General features: G+C 39.5%; 1 protein-coding gene across 7 annotated transcripts in view; it reads right to left on the reverse strand.

Annotated features, from left to right (window-relative positions):
• The window catches only part of TAB3 (TGF-beta activated kinase 1 (MAP3K7) binding protein 3), a 93,304-nt gene that overhangs the window by 21,499 nt on the left and 49,604 nt on the right, over positions 1-22,201 (reverse strand). For 5 of the 7 annotated variants that reach the window (XM_027533030.1, XM_027533029.1, XM_027533028.1 and 2 more), the window contains 5 exons: positions 18,070-18,180; positions 14,910-15,101; positions 7,460-8,921; positions 6,480-6,640; positions 761-854 (listed from right to left, as the gene is read on the reverse strand). In XM_027533030.1, coding sequence (XP_027388831.1) covers positions 761-854; positions 6,480-6,640; positions 7,460-8,921; positions 14,910-15,011 — 1,819 coding nt within the window. In that variant the 5' untranslated portion in view covers positions 15,012-15,101; positions 18,070-18,180. Of the gene's footprint in view, positions 1-760; positions 855-6,479; positions 6,641-7,459; positions 8,922-9,176; positions 9,284-14,909; positions 15,102-18,069; positions 18,181-22,201 lie in introns of those variants that run through there. The other 2 variants (XM_027533033.1, XM_027533032.1) reach the window with 2 other exon arrangements.

The raw sequence follows: 22,201 nt of genomic DNA on the forward strand, positions 1-22,201 counted from the left end.
AAGCATCTGCCTATCATTTTAATAGAAAAAGCAGCATTTCTTACATCCATATCCATTTTAAAAACATTATGCCAGTTACCATCCTTTTGTAATCTAAGCAGGTTTGAGAACAGGCACAACTGTCTGTTGGTAAGCAGACAATTCAACTGATGGGAGCAATAGTACGTGGACTTGCCAGAATGCAGCCTCATGGCTGGATATTTTACAGAGGAAAATGAAGCATATCTCTAACCTAGTGAGCTGAGTATATCAAAGTGAACTTGGGGAGCTTTTACTGTAGTAGACTTCAATAAGAAAGCCACAAAAATGAAATCTCTAAGATATAGTTGAATGTTTTCATGTAACACATAACAAAGAAAACGGAATACAGATTTTCCTTTTAAACTGAGTAATCTGATGTTCTGAGTTGGGATCCCTGTTTGCACAGACATCTTAGATGACTATCACATAAATCTACTGTGTTTTGGAAATAAAACCCAACAGTTTATGAAATAGTCTATGACTAAAAGATGATAAATATAGAGTACCACCATAAAACAGTCTAAATGGTAAGAACTTAATGATGAAGTTGTATAAGTAAAATTATTTTTGATCACCCAAATCTGATCTGACTGTGAGGTGAGGGATGTCTATACCAGGACTGTGATCTTATAAAAGGTAGTTTTTACCCATTATATCTGTAAAACCAAAATGATTGCTATTGAAGCAGCATAACACACCACAGTATTACTTATGGTTTACCAAATAATCAAGTCTATACCTCTAGATTGAAGGAGGTCAACTTCTTTCAGTGTACAGTCAACATTTATCTGGAGTTGTCTGTTCATGCTTCTCAATCTTGTCATTTCCTCAGGCTAGTAAGAAAGGACCCAAAATAGCAATTGTGGGAAAGTCATTATCAAGCCCAACATTTAAGAACTGGTATTCATGTTAACTGTTCTGATAGGTTATTACCAAGAAAATGGCCTTAATCCCTTAAAGGGCATGTTTGAGAAGGCTTTATACTATGTTTTCCAAGGAATAGGTGAAATGGTGACATCAATATGGACACATAAAAACAAAATCCTCACATAATGTGGCGGGGCTATCATACTACACTATGTTCTCTCATACAAATACTAACATATATTAATCACAGAGCATTGAGAATATTTTCTTTCTACATTTGCATGGTAAGGGAAACTAGGCAACAACCTTGTAAACAAGCAGTTTCCATGATTTTAGTCTTGTCAAGGCTGGTAAAAATTACAGTGGTACTTCTTTTAATGAATAGTTACTAACTGTCAGGCACTATGTTCGCCAGAAGTCTCTCACTCTTGCCTCAACATTATCTTCCCAGGTAAGTACTGATATCACCCCCAGGGTATATATGATGAAGCTGAGGCACAAACAGGTTATATAATTTTCCCAAGGTTCTTAAAAACTCGTAATGGGCAGATCCAGGATTTATACAGAAGTCTACTTTAGAAACGTCTCTAGAAATCTTTGCATCTTCTGTTTTTCCTACATAAAAGAAAGCTAGTAACCTAGTGCATGGAAACTGCAGAAACAAATAGATTCCATTCTCCCCCCAAGTCTGTTTCTTTCTGCCTTGACATGAACATGAGACACTGAAATGTGAAAAGAGCCCTATTTTTCGATTGGGTAAAGCTTTTTGGAAGCCTCTACTTCCCCCAAAGTTCTGAATGTCTTTACTATTCACATATATGTACAGTAAAAAATGAAGTTCAGAGTTTAGACTCTAGAGGTAATGAAGCTTTCAGCACAGTACAGCTAGGAAACCACTTACTAAGGTGACTGTAACTACATGAAGTAAAAGATAATATCTGCTATCACAGGAAGACAGAAGAAAATAATCTTCTGCTAAACATGGTGTTTTACTAAAAAGCTAAATATAAAAGTGAAGGAAAATCTAGAAAAATGGGTTAATTCTGAATGATGCAAGATACTATCCTGTTAGGACATCTCAGAATATCTGGGAATGTCCATTAAATTAGGTGGTGTCAAAAGTTTTAAGAAAGTAATGTAACAGGCAGTCTATAATAAGTGCAGCAATCCCTTCGAATGATAGGGGAACAAAAACGTCATTGAGAAATACTTATCATGGATTGCTCTTCTCATTCCTATGTTAACATGTAAAATAAATGCTTACATCTTGTCTATATTAACTATTAAAAGTGTAAAACACATCTGAGCATTGTAGTAAAGCACTTGTTCAAGGGTTTCAAAAAGTGATGCTGTCTTCCCAGGAATATATCAAAGAATCTAGTCTTTGCTTTGTAGAATTTTGGAGAAAGTCAAGTACCTAAAGGAGCAAATCCTTCTAACATATTTGCGGGCAGAGGGGGCTATTTCAGGTAGAGTGGTCTTGAACAGTGAAGCTGTGTAATCAGGTATGGAAATAACTATAATAAACGTTATAGTCAAGAGGCCACTGCACATTTGCTAGTAACAACCAAAAGGCTCTTGTCAACATGCTCATTTCCAAAGACAACAGAACCCTTGGTACTCACTGAACTATGATTTTTTTCTGTCAGATTCCTATGCCTCCTAACAGCTTTGGAGTGAGGGGACAATAGCTGTTTCTGGACCATTACTAGTATTTGTAGGACACTATACTGTATTTTCATGAAGGTGGGATTTCAAGATGGGTTTGGTGTCATTTAACCTTGCTTGTTTGTAAAATTCCAGAATACTTAACATCTGACATTTCTAAGGAAAAAAATAGCTTGTTGTACAAAACATGGCAGAAATACCTTAATTCACCTGTTCTATCAGTTGAAGAGTATTTGTCAGAGAGAAGAAGGTCAAAGACCAGTGATGTTCTTTCATGGTTTTGCCTTGATTATGCATCCAGGACTGTGAGTAGGTTGATGCCACCACCCAATTAATCAGAAGACCAATGAAGAGGAAAAAACTTGTGGGATGGAGTAAGTGGAAGCGCTGATGAGTAAAATCTTATTTATCTTTCAAGGTATAACTTAAATTTCCCCCTTCTCCATGCAATTGTCACCTCTTTGAACTCCACTAGCAAACAGCTAACAGAGTTCTATCTCAGAACTCTCAAAGTAGTTAATATCATTACCATGTAGTTGGCCAGCACTATTGATTCACTGTGTTACATTAGCTTTTCTTCCCCCATGTACAGGTTCATGGATCTATGTATGTCTTTTTGCATACAGATGTGGTTAAGCGATGACATCTCTCACAGCATTTAATAAAAGGCTTTGCAAACAACAGCCTGAGAGAAATGATGGCTATTAGGCATTTTTCAACTTCAGTCCTCCTTGGAAAGATTATTTTGCTGATCCTCTAAGTTTCTGCAACTGTACCTATAGTTGGTCACAAATATGCATTTCAGTTTGACGAGGCACATGGGTTTCTAACCAGGTGTTCATGTACTACTGGTTAAAGAAGCCATATAAGCATTAGCAATGAGCCTCTAGGAACAAAAAGGGAATTCTGACTAAATGCTTTGACATTTATATGTTATACAGGTTCCTAAAATGAAAAGAAAATCAAGTATTTTCAAAACATTTCAGATTTAAGCATATTTTTCCACTGTTTTGTAAATCAAAATTATGTAGTAAGAAGACTATTTGTTAAGCATTATATAAACTGTGTAATGCATATTATCTTAGGTTCTTCTGGACATGTAAAAAAATTCTATGAGATGGGTAGTCGTGGATATTGTAGAAGAGAGACCAAATATAAAGAAAGTAAGCTTATCCAAGGAGGTATAAGTGAAATAGGAGAAGAGGGATTCAAAGTCACATGTGCACTGGGAGGGTTTTTTCATCATAAAATTGATTTTGAATTGAAGTATGATGAATCATGTTTGTAATCAAGTATCTCCTGTCTCCATACAGGGAGTCTACAGAAGGATAATATATCAGGTTTGTAATCAATGAAACTGTGTCATCTTCTTTCCCTGTCTCCATAGAGGGTTTCTATAGAAGGATAATGTATCAAGTTTGTAATCAACAAAAGGGTGTCATTTCCTGTTTTCCTGTCTCCATAGAGGAATTCTATACAAGGATAATGTATTAGGTGTGTAATAAATAAGTGTTGTCTCCTGTCTCCTTTGTCTGTTGTTGACAGTCTCCTGTGACTCCTGTTTCCTGAATTGCCTGTCTACTGTTGTGCCTCCTGTCTTGTGTATCCTGTCTATATACACAGATTCTAGAGAAGGATACTAAATCAGGTTTGTAATCAATACGGCTCCTGTTACCTGTCTACAAAGAGGGATTCTATAGAAGGATAATGAATCAGGTTTCTAATAAATAAGTCTCCTATCTCCACAGAGGTATTCTATAGATGCACAATGAATCAGGTTTGTAATCAATAAAAGTGTCTCCTGTATCCTGTCTCCATAGAGGGATTCTAAGAAAGGAAAATGAATCAGATTTGTAATCAGTGAGTCTCCTCTCTTCTGTATCTATAGAGTGTTTCTATAGCAGGATAATGAATGAGGTTTGTACACAATAAGCTTCCTGTCTCCATAGAGGGTTTCTATAGAAGGATAATGAATGAGGTTTGCAATCCCTAAGTCTCCTGTCTCCAGAGATGGATGCAAGAGAAGGATACTGGATCAGGTGTGCAATCCTTAAATCTCCTGTTTCCTGGGATGCTAGAGAAGGACACTGCAACAGGTTTGCAGTCCCCCAAGTCTCCTGTGATGATGCTAGAGAAGGATACTGTATCAGGCTTGCCATCCCTAAGTCTTCTGAGATGATGCAGGAGAACTGCACCATCAGGTTTGCCATCCCTTAGGCATCTCCTGTCTCCTCAGTTGATGCTAGAGAAGGGATACTGCATGTGGTTTGCAATCCCTAAGTCTCCTGTCTCCTGTGATGCTAGAAAAGGATATGGCATCAGGTTGGCAGTCCATACGTCTGCTGTCTCCTGAGACGATGAGAGAGGATAGTGCAAGAGGTTTGCCATCCCTAAGTCATCTCCTGAGACGAAGCTAGAGAAGGATACTGCATGAGGTTTGCCATCCTTAAGTCGTCTCAGTCTCCTGTCTCCTGAAATGATGCTAGGAGAAGGATACTGTATAAGGTTTGTGATGTCTAAGTCTCCTGAGACAATGCTAGAGAAGGATACAACATCAGGTTGGCAGTCCCTAAGTCTCCAGAGAGGATGGGAGAGGATAGTGCATGAGGTTTGCCATCCTTTAGGCATCTCCTGTCTCCTGAGATGATGCTAGAGAAGGGATATTGCATGAGGTTTGTAATCCCTAAGTATCCTGTGATGCTAGAAAAGAATATGGCATTAGGTTGGCAGTCCCCAAGTCTCCTGAGAGGATGCTAAAAAAGGATACTGCATGAGGTTTGCAATCCCTAAGTCTCCAGGGGTGCTAGAGAAGGATTCGGCATCACCTTGGCAGTCCCCTAGTCTCCTGTTGTCTCCCATTAGAGCTAGTATCTTACTTCCCTAACCAGGAATGAAACCCATATCCCTTGCCTTCGGGGGCAAAGTCCTAACCACTATATCAGCTAGTAGCTCCTAAACCCTTAGCTTCTCTTTCCCTCCTTTGTCTCTGAACTTAACCTTGGTCAAAAGAGGTTAAGAATGCCTTCAGGTAAAAGAATAGAGCGAGTTGCTTCCTCAAGAACACACAAGAGTTCTACACAGAACGCTTTAGAGGACTAGTGAGAGCAAAGTACATGGAGGACGCAGATCGACTCGCTGAGGCAACTTCTCACTCAACCTCACAGATCACTTACCATATATAGTATTCAAGTTATTTCTTGAGGGATGGCTCGATTCTTCCCTCTAGCAGGTATACACTAAACTCCTCACTTTGGACCACACTCATAAGCTGAAAAAATTGCTTGCTAAATCAATGTTGAAGAGTCAAATGCTATTTGGGGTCTGAGGTTTTTAAGAATTGTTGAACTTACATAGCTACCAATTTGTTAACAGTATGTGGCCCAAATCTATGCATGACAGTACTTCTATAACCCCTGTTACAACTCCTGTTCAAACTGTTATCTTAGTTTCTACAATTATCTACACTTAAAATTACTCTGCTTGATAATGATCTAGAGTCAACACTTTCCCAAGATGCATATCGATCTTGCTCTAACTCATGTACATTAATGTACTGAGAAAAATAACTGTCTTAAATATATATGTACATAATACACAAAAGCATAAATGAATACCTGTGAACACTTATAAAGCATTTGGTCAAGTTTTACTTCTCATTTCTATTCTAACAGAAAGCAATCTATAGTGACTGAGCTGCCATACATTAATTATCTTTGAAAATACTCATGAAACTACGGAATTCCCCCAAGAGAACAAAAGAAACTATCCATTTATTTGGCTGAGAACAAAAGGCAAACATCCTTCATGTGCTGCTGACAGAACAAAATGCTACCGGGAAGAGAAGTTAACATCAGAAGCAGCAGCCCAGACATGCAACATGCTCCCCAGCCCCCGCCTAATACATCCTAGTAGATCCTACTTACCGTTGGGATCGCCGTGGTGCAGCTGACCCTTCTGAGCCGCCTCTGCATCAGGTCATGCTCCATACCATTAACTTCTGCCTTCAAGCGCTCTAGCTCCTCTTTCTCAAGTTTCAATTGCTTTGCTAACCTCTCCATCCTTGCTCGCTGATGTAACAGCAAAGCTATAGCATTACAGACAAAGTCATTGCAGAAAATAACACTGAACAAGTGACAGGGACATCTGTACATGCATGGCTAATGTATGAAATACCCATAAAGACCCCGGTCATTCAACTTCAGTTGACATTTATTCTAAAGTCTTGCTAATGTGATTTGGCCTTCCTGTGTACTTTAATTTGGATCTGGTTCCTTCTGCCAAAATAATATCATCTATACATTCCTCCTCTTCTATTGTCCTTAGTTTCCCTAAGATTGTCTTCAATGATCCCTGGGTGTCATTTCACATATACTGAAATAGTCAATTCTCCCCTATCTTTTAACAAACTTTTAAGATACTTTCTTCTCTTTATACTGAGTTAGGTCCACTGTGAACTACTCCAATAATGTTTTTCATTACCAACCCTACTTCCCATAAATACACAATACTTAAAACTTCCTTACCCCCTTCAGTCCATCCACTTAAAAAATATTTAAATTTTTCCCTGTGATAAGCTTTAGGCCACCCTCTATGAGTCACTTTTTCCTACTCTGTAGTTGGGGTTTTGGACTATGTTGATTTCACTGGCCTATGATTTTCTCCCAATGAATGCACTTCTTAACATACAGTCTTTGAAGGCACTCTTATCATGACTACATTTTTCTATTTTAAAGTAAAATCTGTAGATGATTCTGAAGCACTAACCCTATTCTTAATAGCAATGCTACTGCCAAATATTTAATACATAGTACATTAATTAAACACCTAATATAAATTATTTGCTTTGAGTAGGAGATTGCCATCGCCCCACAAAGACAATGTCATATAAAAGGGCTGAAATTACCTTGTGTATAAGCATAGTCATCAGATCCAGAACTGGAACTTCTCTGATATTTATGGCTTCCCTTTTCTCCCCCAGAGCCTGGTATCACTGAAATGGGCTGGATAGGTTCTGGGGCTGCAGAACGTTCTTCTTGGTCCACTAAATTTAACAGATTTTCAGTCATGGCTCGGCCTACAGTGATTTTAAAAACGGTCGTTGGGTTTGGTATCATCCGAGGAGATGGTGATGGAGCACAAGAAGGTCCAGTGGGCTGTGTATATGTAATATACACAGGATTGACAGTAAACGGAGGTTTCGGTTGACTGGATATCCCTCTAGAAGGAGAACTTGACGGTGGTGTGGTGGCTGTGTACAATGAGTGCTGATTCCGTGGAGATGGCTGGTTACTGATAGGTGAAGGACTCCTATTCATGGCTGTTCCAGATCTCTGAGAGGGTTCGACTGTAATTTCTATCTTCTTCATGGATCCTTTGGGTAAGCTAGATGTTGTATATGGGAGATAGGCTACCGAATGGCTTCCCTGTTTCTGATAGCTAGGAGGTCCTTGTTGATATGGATGGGGTGGCGTCGTTGAAGGACTAGGTGGCATAAAGACATGAGAACTGGGGTGGCCCAATGGAGACGGTTGTACTTGATGCTGAGGAGAGCTGAAGGGTGAAGGACACTGAGAAGGAGGTGGTGAATGGTAAGCAGGTTGAGGGATCTGCTGTTGTTTGGGAGAATACTGAGAAGGTGGATAGTTTTGTTGATGTGGATACACAGGTAAAGGACGCTGGCTATAATGAGGCACTGGGCCCTGTGGTGAGGACTGCCACGGTGTATTTTGAGGAGTCTGTCTTCCTGATGAACTCTGAGATGTCTGTCTAATATAAATAGAACCAGGAGACCCATACAGATTGCTCGGAATTTGTGGAAGAATTTGTAAAGCTCTTGGTACAGTCTGTCCAGAAGGGAGGTTTTGGGATACTGTAACAGTAATTGGATTGGTACTATACCGAGGTATGTGCATGTAGGAAGGAGGTGGCGGCGGCGGTGGTGAAGGCCCTTGCATAGCAGATGGAGTCATTCCTGTTTGCATGGAAGATGGCTGTTGAGGTGGCTGTGAAGGAGGAGTAGCTGCACTTCTGTTCTGTTCATTCATAAAAAAAGGATTGTAGTTTGGAGTAGTAGCAACAACAGCTGGAGCTGAGTGTGGTTCCTGAACTAAACATATCAGCTGTTTACCTGCTGCATGCTGTGGATCAATATGTCCATCACTTGAGCTATGTACCAGCGTTCGACCGCCATTAAGTTGCACACCATCTCCTGGGTGGTAGCTACTAGGAGAATGAATACCCAGGTTAATATGCAAAAGGCGGTTTCTATTCATCCTGCTGTCATCTGGACTATGGTATTCCATATATAAGTATTTACTACTCTCCTGGGAAAGGGCTCGGCAACAGGCTTCCAGATTGTTGTTATTCTAGGGGGAAAAAAAAGGGTACACAGAACATTGGCAAACATTAACAGATCCTAATAGTGGAACTGAAGCTTTGCCATAGATTTATGTAAACACAATTGTCAGAAAATAAGTAGACAGTAGTATTTTTACACACAAAAAGCTTCACGGTCATCGATCCTGAAAGGCAGATCCCAAACCATTCATATTATTTTACAGACATTTAGCTCACATAACGAGTACTACCGCTACTGCTACTGCTACAGAAATGTACAGTACCTACTAATGAACCTTGTGACTCAACCCCAACTTTTCTGACTCCAAATCCAGGACTCATCTTACACTTGTTGCATCTCAACAAATTACAATGTTGGGCTAATCTTGGATTCACCACACTTGCTGTAATCTACAAGTATAAGTCATATCCATTATTAATATTTACACTGATACACAGGAAAATAACCATGCGTTAGTTTTCAAAAGGCAAACAAACCCCAAAGTGAAAAAAATAACAATAAAACTCCTAAAGATTCAAAACAGTAAACATTCTCAAGCAGCCTATACTTTTTATTTCACCACAGTTATCCCTATATCACTTCAACTGTTTCATTATGAAAGATTAAGTTAACTGAAGAAATCAGTAAAAAAAAAAAAAAAAAAAAATTCACTCTTTGAATTATGTTTCTAGGAGTCTGCCAAACTTATAATAATTTAACACAAAACCCACCCAGTCTTGACTGCCTTAATGAAATTCATTCACATTCCCACAGTCTCAAAGTTTTTACTTGCTCAAAAGTAGCTTGGTAAACTTTCAAAATTCCAATTTTTAGAATTACACACACACACAAAGATGGTAAATAACAAACTGCCATTTTAGATGTTCCAATCAACAGCAATAAAGCAGTATTCCATTAAACAATATAATTCAGAACTATTGTATTAGTCTAAAACACATTTATTCATGCCCTTTTAAAGTTTCTCAATTATCATGACCATCTCTGTATTTCATAAATATATATACAAATATGCACATATACACGTATTACTGTACTTTAGGGAGAAGTACATTTTATTGAAAGCAATAAAAGCAAACACTTCACTTCTGCTGTGAACCGAATATAGCTAAATAAAAAGCATGACATAAAATGCTTTAATTTTAGAGGGAGAACTCTTAGGGTTTACTGACTCCAACTCAACTCATTCCCAGATGAAAAAAGACATGCCTGGGAAGTTCCAAGACTTGACATCAGGTACTTAACTAGTTAGCTGGAGAGCCAGTTCTAGATTCTTCGTTTCCAGACACTCAGTGCTCTTTCCATTGTCATATAGTAATTTCAGGGGCTACTGTATGATGCCAAAAGTACATTGCTATACTGAAACTTTAAGGAGTGAAAGAAAATTCAGTCAAGCAAACCTGTGTAAGATGAATTCTCAGAAATACAACAAATTGACTTTATCAAAACGCCACAATAACTTTCCTCCTTTTCCTTCTATAAACCTTTTGATACTAAACTTCAAACACTTTTTACATTACCCGAACCAAGGAAAAAAGGAATTGTTGACATTGAAAAAGAAAAGAATTACATTTGGGCTTTTTCTTATCCTGCTTTAAATCATGCTGATCAAGGGTGGAGAGGACACAGATATTAAGATAGAAGATAGATATTGTTATATATCAGTGAATATCAGTGAAATATCAGTGAATTTGGAGCCAAAAGATTCAAACTGGTTGCTGACTAGACAATGCCACTGGCAGATAAATTAAGGGAAGAAAAAAAGAGAGAAAATAAAATAGCTCCTTCAAGGTGTGTATAAATCTATGGATTAAAAGGAGAACAAAATATGGAGTTTTATTTGAAATCTAAAGCAGTTACAGACACTTTATTATTTGACTTTTTTTTTATCAATTATGTTTTCTTTTATTTGTAATTTTATTTTATTTTTTAACTTTACAATATTGTATTGGTTTTGCCATATATCGAAATGAATCCGCCACAGGTATACATGTGTTCCCCATCCTGAACCCTCCTCCCTCCCCATACCATCCCTCTGGGTCGTCCCAGTGCACCAGCCCCAAGCATCCAGTATCGTGCATCGAACCTGGACTGGCGACTCGTTTCAATTATGTTTTCTACACTGAATTAGTTTCCACAAAAAAGAACTAAATTCTAATGATACAAAGTTGGAAGTAGTCAGCCTATTCATACACATGTCTGTAAGTGACAGGCTGAGCATATTTTCTTAGGAAGAAAAATTTTAAACCATAAATAAAAGATTAAGTGTTTTCTTTATGGAAATATTTTAATAACACCACAAGAGATTCAAACATTGTATCAGACCTGCTAAATGTTTTAAAAAGAAAAAAAGAATAAAAAATTTATCAAACAGTAAATATGAATAAAAAATGATAATCTGTTCAGCCAAAGAGGTCAGAACTTTTAAGAAAACATATATGAACACTCCTGAAAAGACTGAGGCAATAAGGCATCATATCCCACGAAACTGATCCTCCGTTGGGGGATTACAGCCTAGAGGGATGCTTTAAAGCTTGTATATTAAATTCAAACTACTGGAGAAAGAGGGAGGGAGGGAAGAAGGAATATGTTTAGAGTTGGGGATAAAACAGATAAACAAGGACCTACTGTATAGCACAGGGAACTATCTTATATTCAACATCTTTAATAACTTATAGTAGAAAAGAATCTGAAAAACAAGGGATATGTATATATATAAATTCAGCCGCTCAGTCATGTCCGACTTTTTACAACCCCATGGACTGCAGCATGCCAGGCGTCCCTGTCCATCACCAACTCCTGAAGCTTGCTCAAACTCATGTCCATTGAGTCAGTGATGCCATCCAACCATTTCATCCTCTGTTGTCCCATTGTCCTTCTGCCCTCAATCTTTCCCAGAATCAGGGTCGTTTCCAATGAGTCAGTTCTTCCCATCAGGTGGCCAAAGTACTGGAGCTTCAGCTTCAACATCAGTCCTTCCAATGAATATTCAGGATAGATTTCCTTTAGGATGGACTGGTTGGATCTCCTTGCAGTCCAAGGGACTCTCAAGAGTCTTCTCCAACACCACAGTTCAAAAGCATCAATTCTTCAGCACTCGGCTTTCTTTATATTTATAGTCCAACTCTCACATCCATACATGACCACTGGAAAAACCATAACTTTGACTAGACGGACCTTTGTCAGCAAAGTAACGTCTCTGCTTTTTAATATGCTGTCTACAACGGTCATAGCTTTTCTTCCAAGAGGCAAGCGTCTTTTAATTTCGTGGCTGCAGTCACCACCTGCAGTGATTTTGGAGTCCAAAAAAATAAAAGCCTGTCACTGTTTCCCCATCTATTTGCCATGAAGTGATGGGACTGGATGCTATGATCTTAGTTTTCTGAATGTTGAGCTTTAAGCCAACTTTCTCACTCTCCTCTTTCACTCTCCTCAAGAGGCTCTTTAATTCCTCTTCACTTTCTGCCATAAGGGTGGTGTCATCTGCATATCTGAAGTTATTGATATTTCTCCTGGCAATCTTGATTCCAGCTTCTACTTCATCCAGCCTGGCATTTCGTATAATGTATTCTGCATATAAGTTAAATAAGCAGGGTGACAATATACAGCCTTGACATACTCCTTTTCCTATTTGGAACCAGTCTGTTGTTCCACGTCCAGTTCTAACTATTGCTTTTGACCTGCATATAGATTTCTCAGGAGGCAGGTCAGGTGGTCTGGTATTCCCATATCTTGAAGAATTTTCCAGTTTGTGGTGATCCACACAGTCAAAGGCTTTGGCATAATCAATAAAGCAGAAGTAGATGTTTTTCTGGAACTCTTGTGCTTTTTTGATGATCCAATGGATATTGGCAATTTGATCTCTGGTTCCTCTGCCTTTTCTATATCCAGCTTGAACATTTGGAAGTTCATGGATCATGTATACTGCTGAAGCTTGGCTTGGAGAATTTTGAGCATTACTTTGCGGGCATGTGAGATGAGTGCAACTGTGCGGTAGTTTGAACATTCTTTGGCATTGCCTTTCTTTGGGACTGGAATGAAAGCTGACCTTTTCTAGCCCTGTGGACACTGCTGAGTTTTCCAGATTTGCTGGCATATTGACTGTAGCACTTTTACAGCATCATCTTTTAGGATTTGAAATAGCTCAACTGGAATTTCATCGCCTCCACTAGCTTTGTTCATAGTGATGCTTCCTAAGGCCCACTTGACTTTGCATTCCCGGATGTCTGGCTCTAGGTGAGTCATCACACCATCGTGGTTATCTGGGTCATGAAGACCTTTTTCGTACAGTTCTTCTGTCTGTTGTTGCCACCTCTTCTTAATATCTTCTGCTTCTCTTAGGTCCATACCATTTCTGACTTTAATTGTGCCCATCTTTGCATGAAACGTTCCCTTGGTATCACTAATTTTCTTGATGAGATCTCTAGTCTTTCCCATTCTATTGTTTTCCTCTGTTTTTTGCACTGATCACTGAGGAAGGCTTTATATATGTGTGTGTTTATATGTATAAAAGCTGTTATCATTTTTCTGTACACCCGAAATTAACACAACATTGTAAATCAACTGTACTACAATTAAAGGGGAAAAAAGGTAAACTACTGTGTCTTATATATATTACCCACAAACAGAAATTTTCCAGAGAGAGTAGGTGATAAGTCTCCATACTGATAAACAACAGTAATCCCAGATGAAGAAAAGACTAAAAAACTGACGACAATGTAAGTTATCAATACATCTTCACTGAGCTGAGTTAAAAGTTCCATTCTTTCAACTTAATAAGATGAAAACAAGCCATGAGTAGACTACAGATAATAAAGGGCTAAATTAAATTATATTAAAAAAACAAGGTCAGACCTAGGTGGGGCCCTAGGTAAGTTAGGAAACTGACTGCTAGGAAGTGGTTTACACTACAAGGATTTCACTCCAGAAACCAAAATGGGGCTAAAGAGTGGAAATTCACACTGGAATTGTTATGTGTGAGAAAATAAAGACAAGCTCTAACACAAGAACAAGACCTACCAGAAGGGCTTGCAAACAAAGGAAGCACCTCTGTTACCACCACTGATCTGGAAGTCTCTAGCCTCAAATAACCTCAGCTACATCTAGGTTTATATTATATCCCGGGCAACTCACACTGTAAGGGAGAGCTTGCAGATTATATACAGTAAGGTGGAATTTGAACTGGTCGAGTAAGCAAATTCAGTGGGGAAGGTAGAACTGCTGCTCTCAAAGCTCAACCAACTAGGGAAATGCTACAACCTCAGACACACTGAGATTCTGTGAAGGATGATGCAAAACTCAATAGGTGGAGCATTAGGCATATTTCTCTGCTGCCCCTTGAGTGGGAAGACATGTTCTGTCAGAGATGAAAGATTTATTTCAATAGAAGACAATAGGACAAAACTAACATAATTAAATAAAGAAGTCTTATACTTAAAATTGGATATTAGTGAGCATTTATCAACTAGAAAAACAGGGGAAAAAATGGCGGGGGGCAAGAATGCTCTAAAAACTTCAAAAAATAGGCTTAAAAAGGTATATGGTCTATTAAGTTATGATAATCTTACAATTCAAAATTCAGTTCTAACGACTTGGGGACTGATGACAGATGTAAGAAGTGAAATGCATAAAAACTCTTTTCTTCTTTTTGCTACATGCCTTTGTTCTTTTCTCTACATCACTGGTTGTCAATGGGAAAGATTTTGCCTCCCGTGGAACACAGAGATTTTGTCTGCCATGTAAACATTTTTGGTTGTCACAAGTGCAGGGACACTAATGGCATTTAGCAGGTCCTAAACATCCTATAATGCACCAGGCAGATCCCTACAACAGACACTATATCTAGCCCACAATCTTGACTGTGCCATGGTTGAGAAATCCTCCTCTAGATGTCTCCCCAACGTAAACAATAAAACTGAGTTCTTCTCACTACAATACAAAGCCAGCTCTAATAAGGGAAACTGTCACGTAATATCACTATCATTGGCGAGTAATCTACCTGTAACATGCACTGAGACACCACACCCTCTGGAATCTCAGGGAAACGTTGTCGGAGGTCATGGAGAACCTGCATATCAAGCTGTGGACTGCTTTGCGCCATGCCAGAGCAAATGGAGGTCAAGTTTCTCTTAGGAAATGGATGCTAACCGGCCTTCCAATAGTAATGGTCTTCCAATACTGTAGTCATTTTCTATTAAAAAAAATTAAAGTATGGTTAAATTTATTCACATATTTCACTTTATTCCAAAAGAAACCATCAATACCATAAAATAGAGAGATCTATATATTCTAAGTATACCAAATTCTACAGTTGAGACATTGACAAATTCTACTTAGCCAAAGATTTTTCTGATGTAATATATAGCTAATCACTGGTTTCAAAACAACAACAACAACAAAGTCCCCAAACTTCAGTTCCATTTTAATAGTTAAAAACTGAAAAAAGCAGCAGCTACATTAAAAAATATAGAGTATTACTGTTTGGTGACCATATTTTTCTAAGTCTTTGCAAGTTCTACTTACATATTATCACTCACGTTTTCCTAAGGCCTATCACATGTCATTCCTCTAACGGGGGTTAATCATTTTGAGTGTCTGAAGTAATACAATCAGGCAACACACCACAAATCAAACACGTCCTGTTTGCCTTACATTCTTCCTGTACTTTGAAGTCAAAAGGTTTGAATTTGCAGTTTGAGTAAAGGAAAGTCAGTGTCTAAATGAAATTACCGAACAAACAAACATGGACATGTAGAATCCTTTGTTTTCAAAGACGATGCTGGTGGCCCGTCAGTAGCCCGACGTGCCTAGCTATGCTCTCACCCAGTTATGGTGCAACTGGCACAGGCGCTAAGATGCCAGGATTTGAGGGCACACTTTGAGTAGAGGCAAGTGACCCCCAATCTCACTGGTACAAGTTAGGCACCCATGTAATAAAAGGCAACTCGTGAACTTAATAATGAAATCATAAATCAAGTGGCACCATCAAATATCATTAACTGATCCCTTTTTTAGTCTCTGTTTTCCATTTTTATAAGGGGAAAACTGTTCAGTGTATACCACACAATCTCACAGTATTTCTGCTATGATCACTCATGATAGGGTTAAATATTTCTAGCACTAAGAAGCATCTTCCTACAGGTCCCCCCTGAACTTTAAATAATACCATTGTCTGGGGCACTAGAAACTACAGAGAATATTTTACAACTTTAAAATGCTAAAGAAAAATATTGAATTACTTTTGCTGATTTAAAATAAGTATATAATTAAAAATAAATACCATGAATTATCCTTCAATTAAAAATAAATTTAAGAAAAAGGAGAAAAAAAATACCATGTAAACTCTAATTTGACCTTAATTATAAGCAGTGACCTTCATTTTGCATGCAAGCTGTTGACTTTTACTGGGCATCAAGCTCTCTCTTTTCTTCCTTCTAAGCCAAGACTGTCAAGAGTAATCTACACTCTTTGTATCTATGAGGTGGCAACAAAACCCTATGTCTAAGACTCTGCCTAACCATAGGTAAAAATAGCTATTAGGACCACTTTAATGATGTCCAACATCAACATGGAGGCTACTTAGTGAACCTAAAAAAATACAAATATAGGAAAAGAATACAGATACAGATAACACATACATGCAGATTTAGGCTTTCTGGCCTCCCTATGCAAGTCTGTTCCCTGCAGTAAGTCTGCTGTAATCTGGCTCAAATCACTGATCACTGAAATTGTCTTTTCATCATCTTACCACTGCTAAATGCAGACAATGTATCTTCTGGATTCTATACCCCCTAACCTTTGCAGCATCTGACACTACTGATCAAAACTTTTTTTTTTTCCCCCCTCGGTCTCTATAACATCACAATAGCCTGTTTTCCACCCATCTTTCTTGTCACATTAATTCTTGCCTGGATTTTGCCCTCTTCTCATTCTACATCTTTGTGCCCAGTAACGGCACCCACTACTGATGTTTCAAAAACATTTAAAGCTGATGGTTACCAAATTGCTATCTTAAGTACCATGTGAGCTGCCTCTAGGACTCCACAGAGAGTTTACTGCCTACACACAGCACCACCTGGATATTTGCAAAGATTTAGTATGTATAAAAAAGAACTCCTGACCACAATCCTTCCCCAAACAGTGTTCTATAAATACTACTACTATTCAGTTAACATAACTAGAAACCAGAGTGTGCTCCTTGACTTCCCATTCTTGCACAACCAACTAAACAGAAATAGTAAATCAAATGGGTGATGGTATATACCCTGGTTCTGCCACTTAGTAGTATCTAGGAAAGAGACTCCAGCTTTATGCCTTTAAAGCTTCATATTTAAATTGGAAATAGTTGGAAGGTTGTAGCAAAATTTAAATACCAAACAGAAGTAAGCCAGGAAGCATTAGTTACTATTATTTAGGGCATGTCTGAATACTGTTCTCATCAACATCACACCAGCAACTTCCTGCTGCTCTTCCTGTCTCAGGTCTTGCCTTCCCCCACATCATAGCCAGAATATCTGTTTTCTACTCTCAACCAAACAGGATCTATGTGTGACCCTGTGCATGGCTGTCCCACACTGCCTCCTCTCAGGGCATTAGGCCGTGATATTCCATCTGTCTGAGATGCTTTTCTATCTTCCTCCCTCTTCAATGCTTCTCCAAGCCATACTGATGCTGCAAAAGTTGGTATTGGTGGCTCTTCCTCCTCTAAGGAGGCTTCCATTGAAACCACCCTCCCCCAACTTAGTCCTGCTGCTATAACTCTCCTCCTCCTACACTGGGCTAAAGGATCCTCCACTATACTCCCACAGCAGGCTGTGCTAATCCTCATAGGAGAGCCAAACACAGTATACTGAAACCACGTATATATGACGTTCTTGCATATGGAAGTGCAGCTCCACCTAGAATGTGTTATTCTAGAGAGAGGGGAAGTACTCAAATAATGATTGGAGCTGGTTATAAGGACCTGAGAGTCAGCTTGAAAAGGTTCCCACTGGCCAACTCTGTGACAATTTGAGCACCAATAATGGAAAATAATGAATTATAGACCTGTATGAAAGAGGAACCCATGAGTCCTAATACATAAGAGTTACATAGCCCAATAATAAACAGTTAAATACACACATGTACAAATAAAAGGAGAAGGGAGGGCTTTTGCTTACAGTGGAATCCAACTGGTAAATATGTGCAGGAAGCGCTGGAGCTGGAGAAATCATCATTTTGCAGCCATCACAGTACAGACTACTTCAAGAAATCACCAATGGATGCTGCACCTAAGGGCAAATTTGGATGAAGTTAGGCTGTATTAATGGTCTTAAAGTTTCTCCCCAGAGAACTGCTTATTAGCTAGTTGCAAGGGGGACATTTACCTATACAATGGAGAAACTGAACAACATCTTGGGTAATCAAAATTAACATCACCAATGAGGGACAGATGGACAGTGTACACCACCAGATATGATACCCCGAGAAGAATGTATCATTTTATAATATTCCAGCTAGGAATACATCATCTAAAACTGTTCATGAAAAATAGACAAATCCAAAATGAGAAACATGCTATTAAAAATAAAACCCAGGGAGTGGGAAGGTGAGAATGTCATGTTAAAAAAGTGCCAATGTCCTAAGAGACAAAGGCTAGAAAAATATCAAAGACTAAAGACAATACTAGAACCATGACAACTAAATGTAATATCTGATCCCAGACTGTATCCTATAGTAAATGGAGAAAATGTTATAAAAGAAATGAATGGATCAATGGACAAAACTGAAATGTGGACAATACATCAGGAAAAGTATTCTACCAATATCAAGGCTGTATATTGTCACCCTGCTTACTTAACTTATATGCAGAGTACATTATGAGATATGTTGGGCTGGATGAAGCACAAACTGGAATCAAGACTGCCGGGAGAAATATAAACAACCTCAGATATGTAGATGACACCACCCTTATGGCAGAAAATGAAGAACTAAAGAGCCTCTTGATGAAAGTGAAAGTGGAGAGTGAAAAAGTTGGCTTATAAACGAAGATCATGGCATCCGGTCCCATCACTTCATGGGAAATAGATGGAGAAACAGTGGAAGAGTGGCCGATTTTATTTTTGGGGGCTGCAAAATCACTGCAGATGGTGACTGTAGCCGTGAAATAAAAAGACACTTAATCCTTGGAAGAAAAGTTATGACCAATGTAGATAGCATATTAAAAAGCAGAGACATTGCCAACAAAGGTCCACCTAGTGAAGGCTATGGTTTTTCCAGTAGTCATGTACGGATGTGAGAATTGGACTATAAAGAAAGCTGAGTGCCGAAGAATTGATGCTTTTGAACTGTGGTGTTGGAGAAGACTCTTGAGAGTCCCTTGGACTGCAAGGAGATCCAACCAGTCCATCCTAAAGGAGATCCATCCTGAATGTTCATTGGAAGGATGCTGAAGCTGAAACTCCAATACTTTGGCCACCTGATGCGAAGAGCTGACTCATCTGAAAAGACCCTGATGCTGGGAAAAATTGAAGGCGAGAGGAGAAGGGGACAACAGAGGATGAGATGGTTGGACGGCATCACTGACTCAACAAACATGAGTTCGAGTAAACTCTGGGAGTTGGTGATGGACAGGGACGCCCAGCGTGCTGCAGTCCATGGGCTTGCAAAGAGTCGGACACAACTGAGCGACTGAACTGAACTAATTTACTGACTTGATAATTGTGCTGTGGTTATATACAGGAGTATCCCTATTTTTAGGAACTAGGCAATTAGGAGTAAAGCACATGACATAAACACCTTACTTTCAAATGCTCTGTGAAAAAAAAAATCCAACATATGTCTGTATCTGCATATACATATCATGCATGCACACACAAGTACACAGAGAGAGGGAGCAAGTTATGAAGCATACAGGGAAAGGATGTAAAACAATATGGCAGAGGAGGAAGACCCTGAGCTCACCTCCTCTCATGGGCACACCAAAATCACAACTATTTACAGAGCAACTATTGATGAGAGAGTCAGCAATCTACCAGAAAAGATCTACAACTAAAGATATAAAGAAGGAATCACACAGATGAGTAGAAGAGATAGTCACAGTACACTCAAGACCCAAAACCCCGGGTTGGCAATCCACAAACAGGAGGATCATTACAACTGCAGAGGTTCTCCCCAAGTAGCAAGGGATATAAGCCCCATATGAAGCTCCCCAGCTCTGGCGTCCTGCAGCAGGAAGACAAGCCTACAGAATATTTGGCTTTGATGGTTCTCACCTTCAGAAGAACCAAGGGCAGTGGAAAAGAGACTCCACTCTCTTAAAGTCACACATAAAATCTCACAAGCTCCCATAAACCATGACAGAAAAAGAAACTGGGAAGGAGCCTGGGTCAGTCACATCCACTGACCTTAGAGACTCTCCCAGAGGAAACTGGCAGCCGCCATTTTGGGAAGCTTCTATTATATACACACTGGGGCTGGCATGTGCCATTTTGGAATCCTCCATCTAGCTTATAAGCCTCAGGATCCCACTCTGTCCCTTCCACCAGTCTATAGGCACCAGTACACGTCTCCGGCCAAGCAACTAGCCAGGTGGGGACCAGCCCCACCTACCAGCAGAGCAGCAGTACCCACAAGACCCACCAAGTCCCATCCTCACCCACCAGGCCCACACCAGCTCTGAGATACCTTGAGTCCATCAGACAGCCACCCTGGGGTCCAGCCCCACTCACCAGTGGGCCAGCACCAGCTTTGAAAACCATGGAATCCACAGCCAGTGGAGTGGAGAACCGACTCTAATAACCAGCAGGCCAACACAAGAGCAGGGAAGCCCAGCCCTTGAACATGGGTCTGTCTACACCACCCTTGAACATGGGTCTGTCTACACCAGTGAGCCAGCACTAGCCTGAGGACACCTGGCATTCCACAGCCAGTTGCCTCCTGACCCAGCCCACCTACCCAATGTCTACACAAAGCAGGGACTGGTGCCCAACTAGACCAGGGGCCAGACACACCTACAAAACGACATAGTCAGCCTGCCACAAGAGAAGGACCCATACAACCCACATAGGGGGCTCTCCCCAGAGAATACAGTTGCTGACCAGAGGGGAGTACGCTGCTAAAACATGTAGAATGTCTCCTACAAAAGGCCACTTTTCCAAGGCCAGAAAATATAACCGATCTACCAGATACACAGAAATAAAAATGGCAAATTAGAAACACTGAGTCAACACAGTAACATGCTCCAATCAAAGGAACAAGATAAAACCTAGAAAGAAGAACTAAATGAAGTGGAAACAAACCTAATAAAGAATTCAAGGCAATAAACTACAGTTGATCAAAGAATTCAGAGAAGAATGAACACAGTGAGAAGTTTAACAGTTAGAATACATAAAGAAGAACCAAACAGAAATGAAGACTATAGTAGGTGAAATGAAAATTACGCTAGAAGGAATCAACAGTAGACTAAATGACACAGAGGAATGAATCAGTGAGCTGAAGAGCAGATAGCATAAATCACTGAGCTGACCAAATGTAAAAAAAAAAAAAAAAAGAAAAAGACATGATGACAGTTTAAAAGGATCTCTAAGATACTGTCAAGTATACGAACATTCAACTTATAAACATCTCAGAAGGATAAAGAAAGTGAAAGTGAAATCACTCAGTCATGTCAGACTCTTTGCAACCCCATGGACTGTAGCCCACCAGGCTCCTTCCATCCATGGGATTTTGCAGGCAAGAGTGCTGGAGTGGATTGCCATTTCCTTCTCCAGGGGATCTTCCCGACCCAGGAATCGAACCCAGGTCTCCCGCATTGCAGGCAGACACTTTACCATCTGAGCCACCAGGAAAGCCCCCTAGAAGGATATGGCAGAGGCAAAGGGACACAGAACATATTCAAAGACATAATAGCTGAAAACTTCCCTAACCCAGGAAAGGAAATAGACATCCAGGTCTAGGAAGCAAAGACTCTCCAACTGGATAAACCTAAAGAGGTTACACCCAGATATAATGTAATTAAACTCACAAAAATTAAAGACAAGGACAGAATATTAAAAGCAGCAAGGAAAAAGCAAAAGCAGCAAGGAAAAAGCAAGAAGTTACACATGTGGAAACTTCAATAAAGCTATCAGCTGGGATTTTTTTGGAGCTCTGCAGGCCAAAACCAAGTGGCACGATCTTTTTTAAAGTGAGGAAAGGGAAAAACCAACAACCAAGAATACTCTGACCAGCAAGCCTCTCATCCACATTTGATGGAGAAATCAAAACTTCTACAGAGAGTTCAAAACTAGAAAGACTTCAGTACTACTGAAC

The sequence above is a fragment of the Bos indicus x Bos taurus genome, chromosome X, assembly GCF_003369695.1.
Source record: "Bos indicus x Bos taurus breed Angus x Brahman F1 hybrid chromosome X, Bos_hybrid_MaternalHap_v2.0, whole genome shotgun sequence".
Lineage (NCBI taxonomy): Eukaryota > Metazoa > Chordata > Mammalia > Artiodactyla > Bovidae > Bos > Bos indicus x Bos taurus.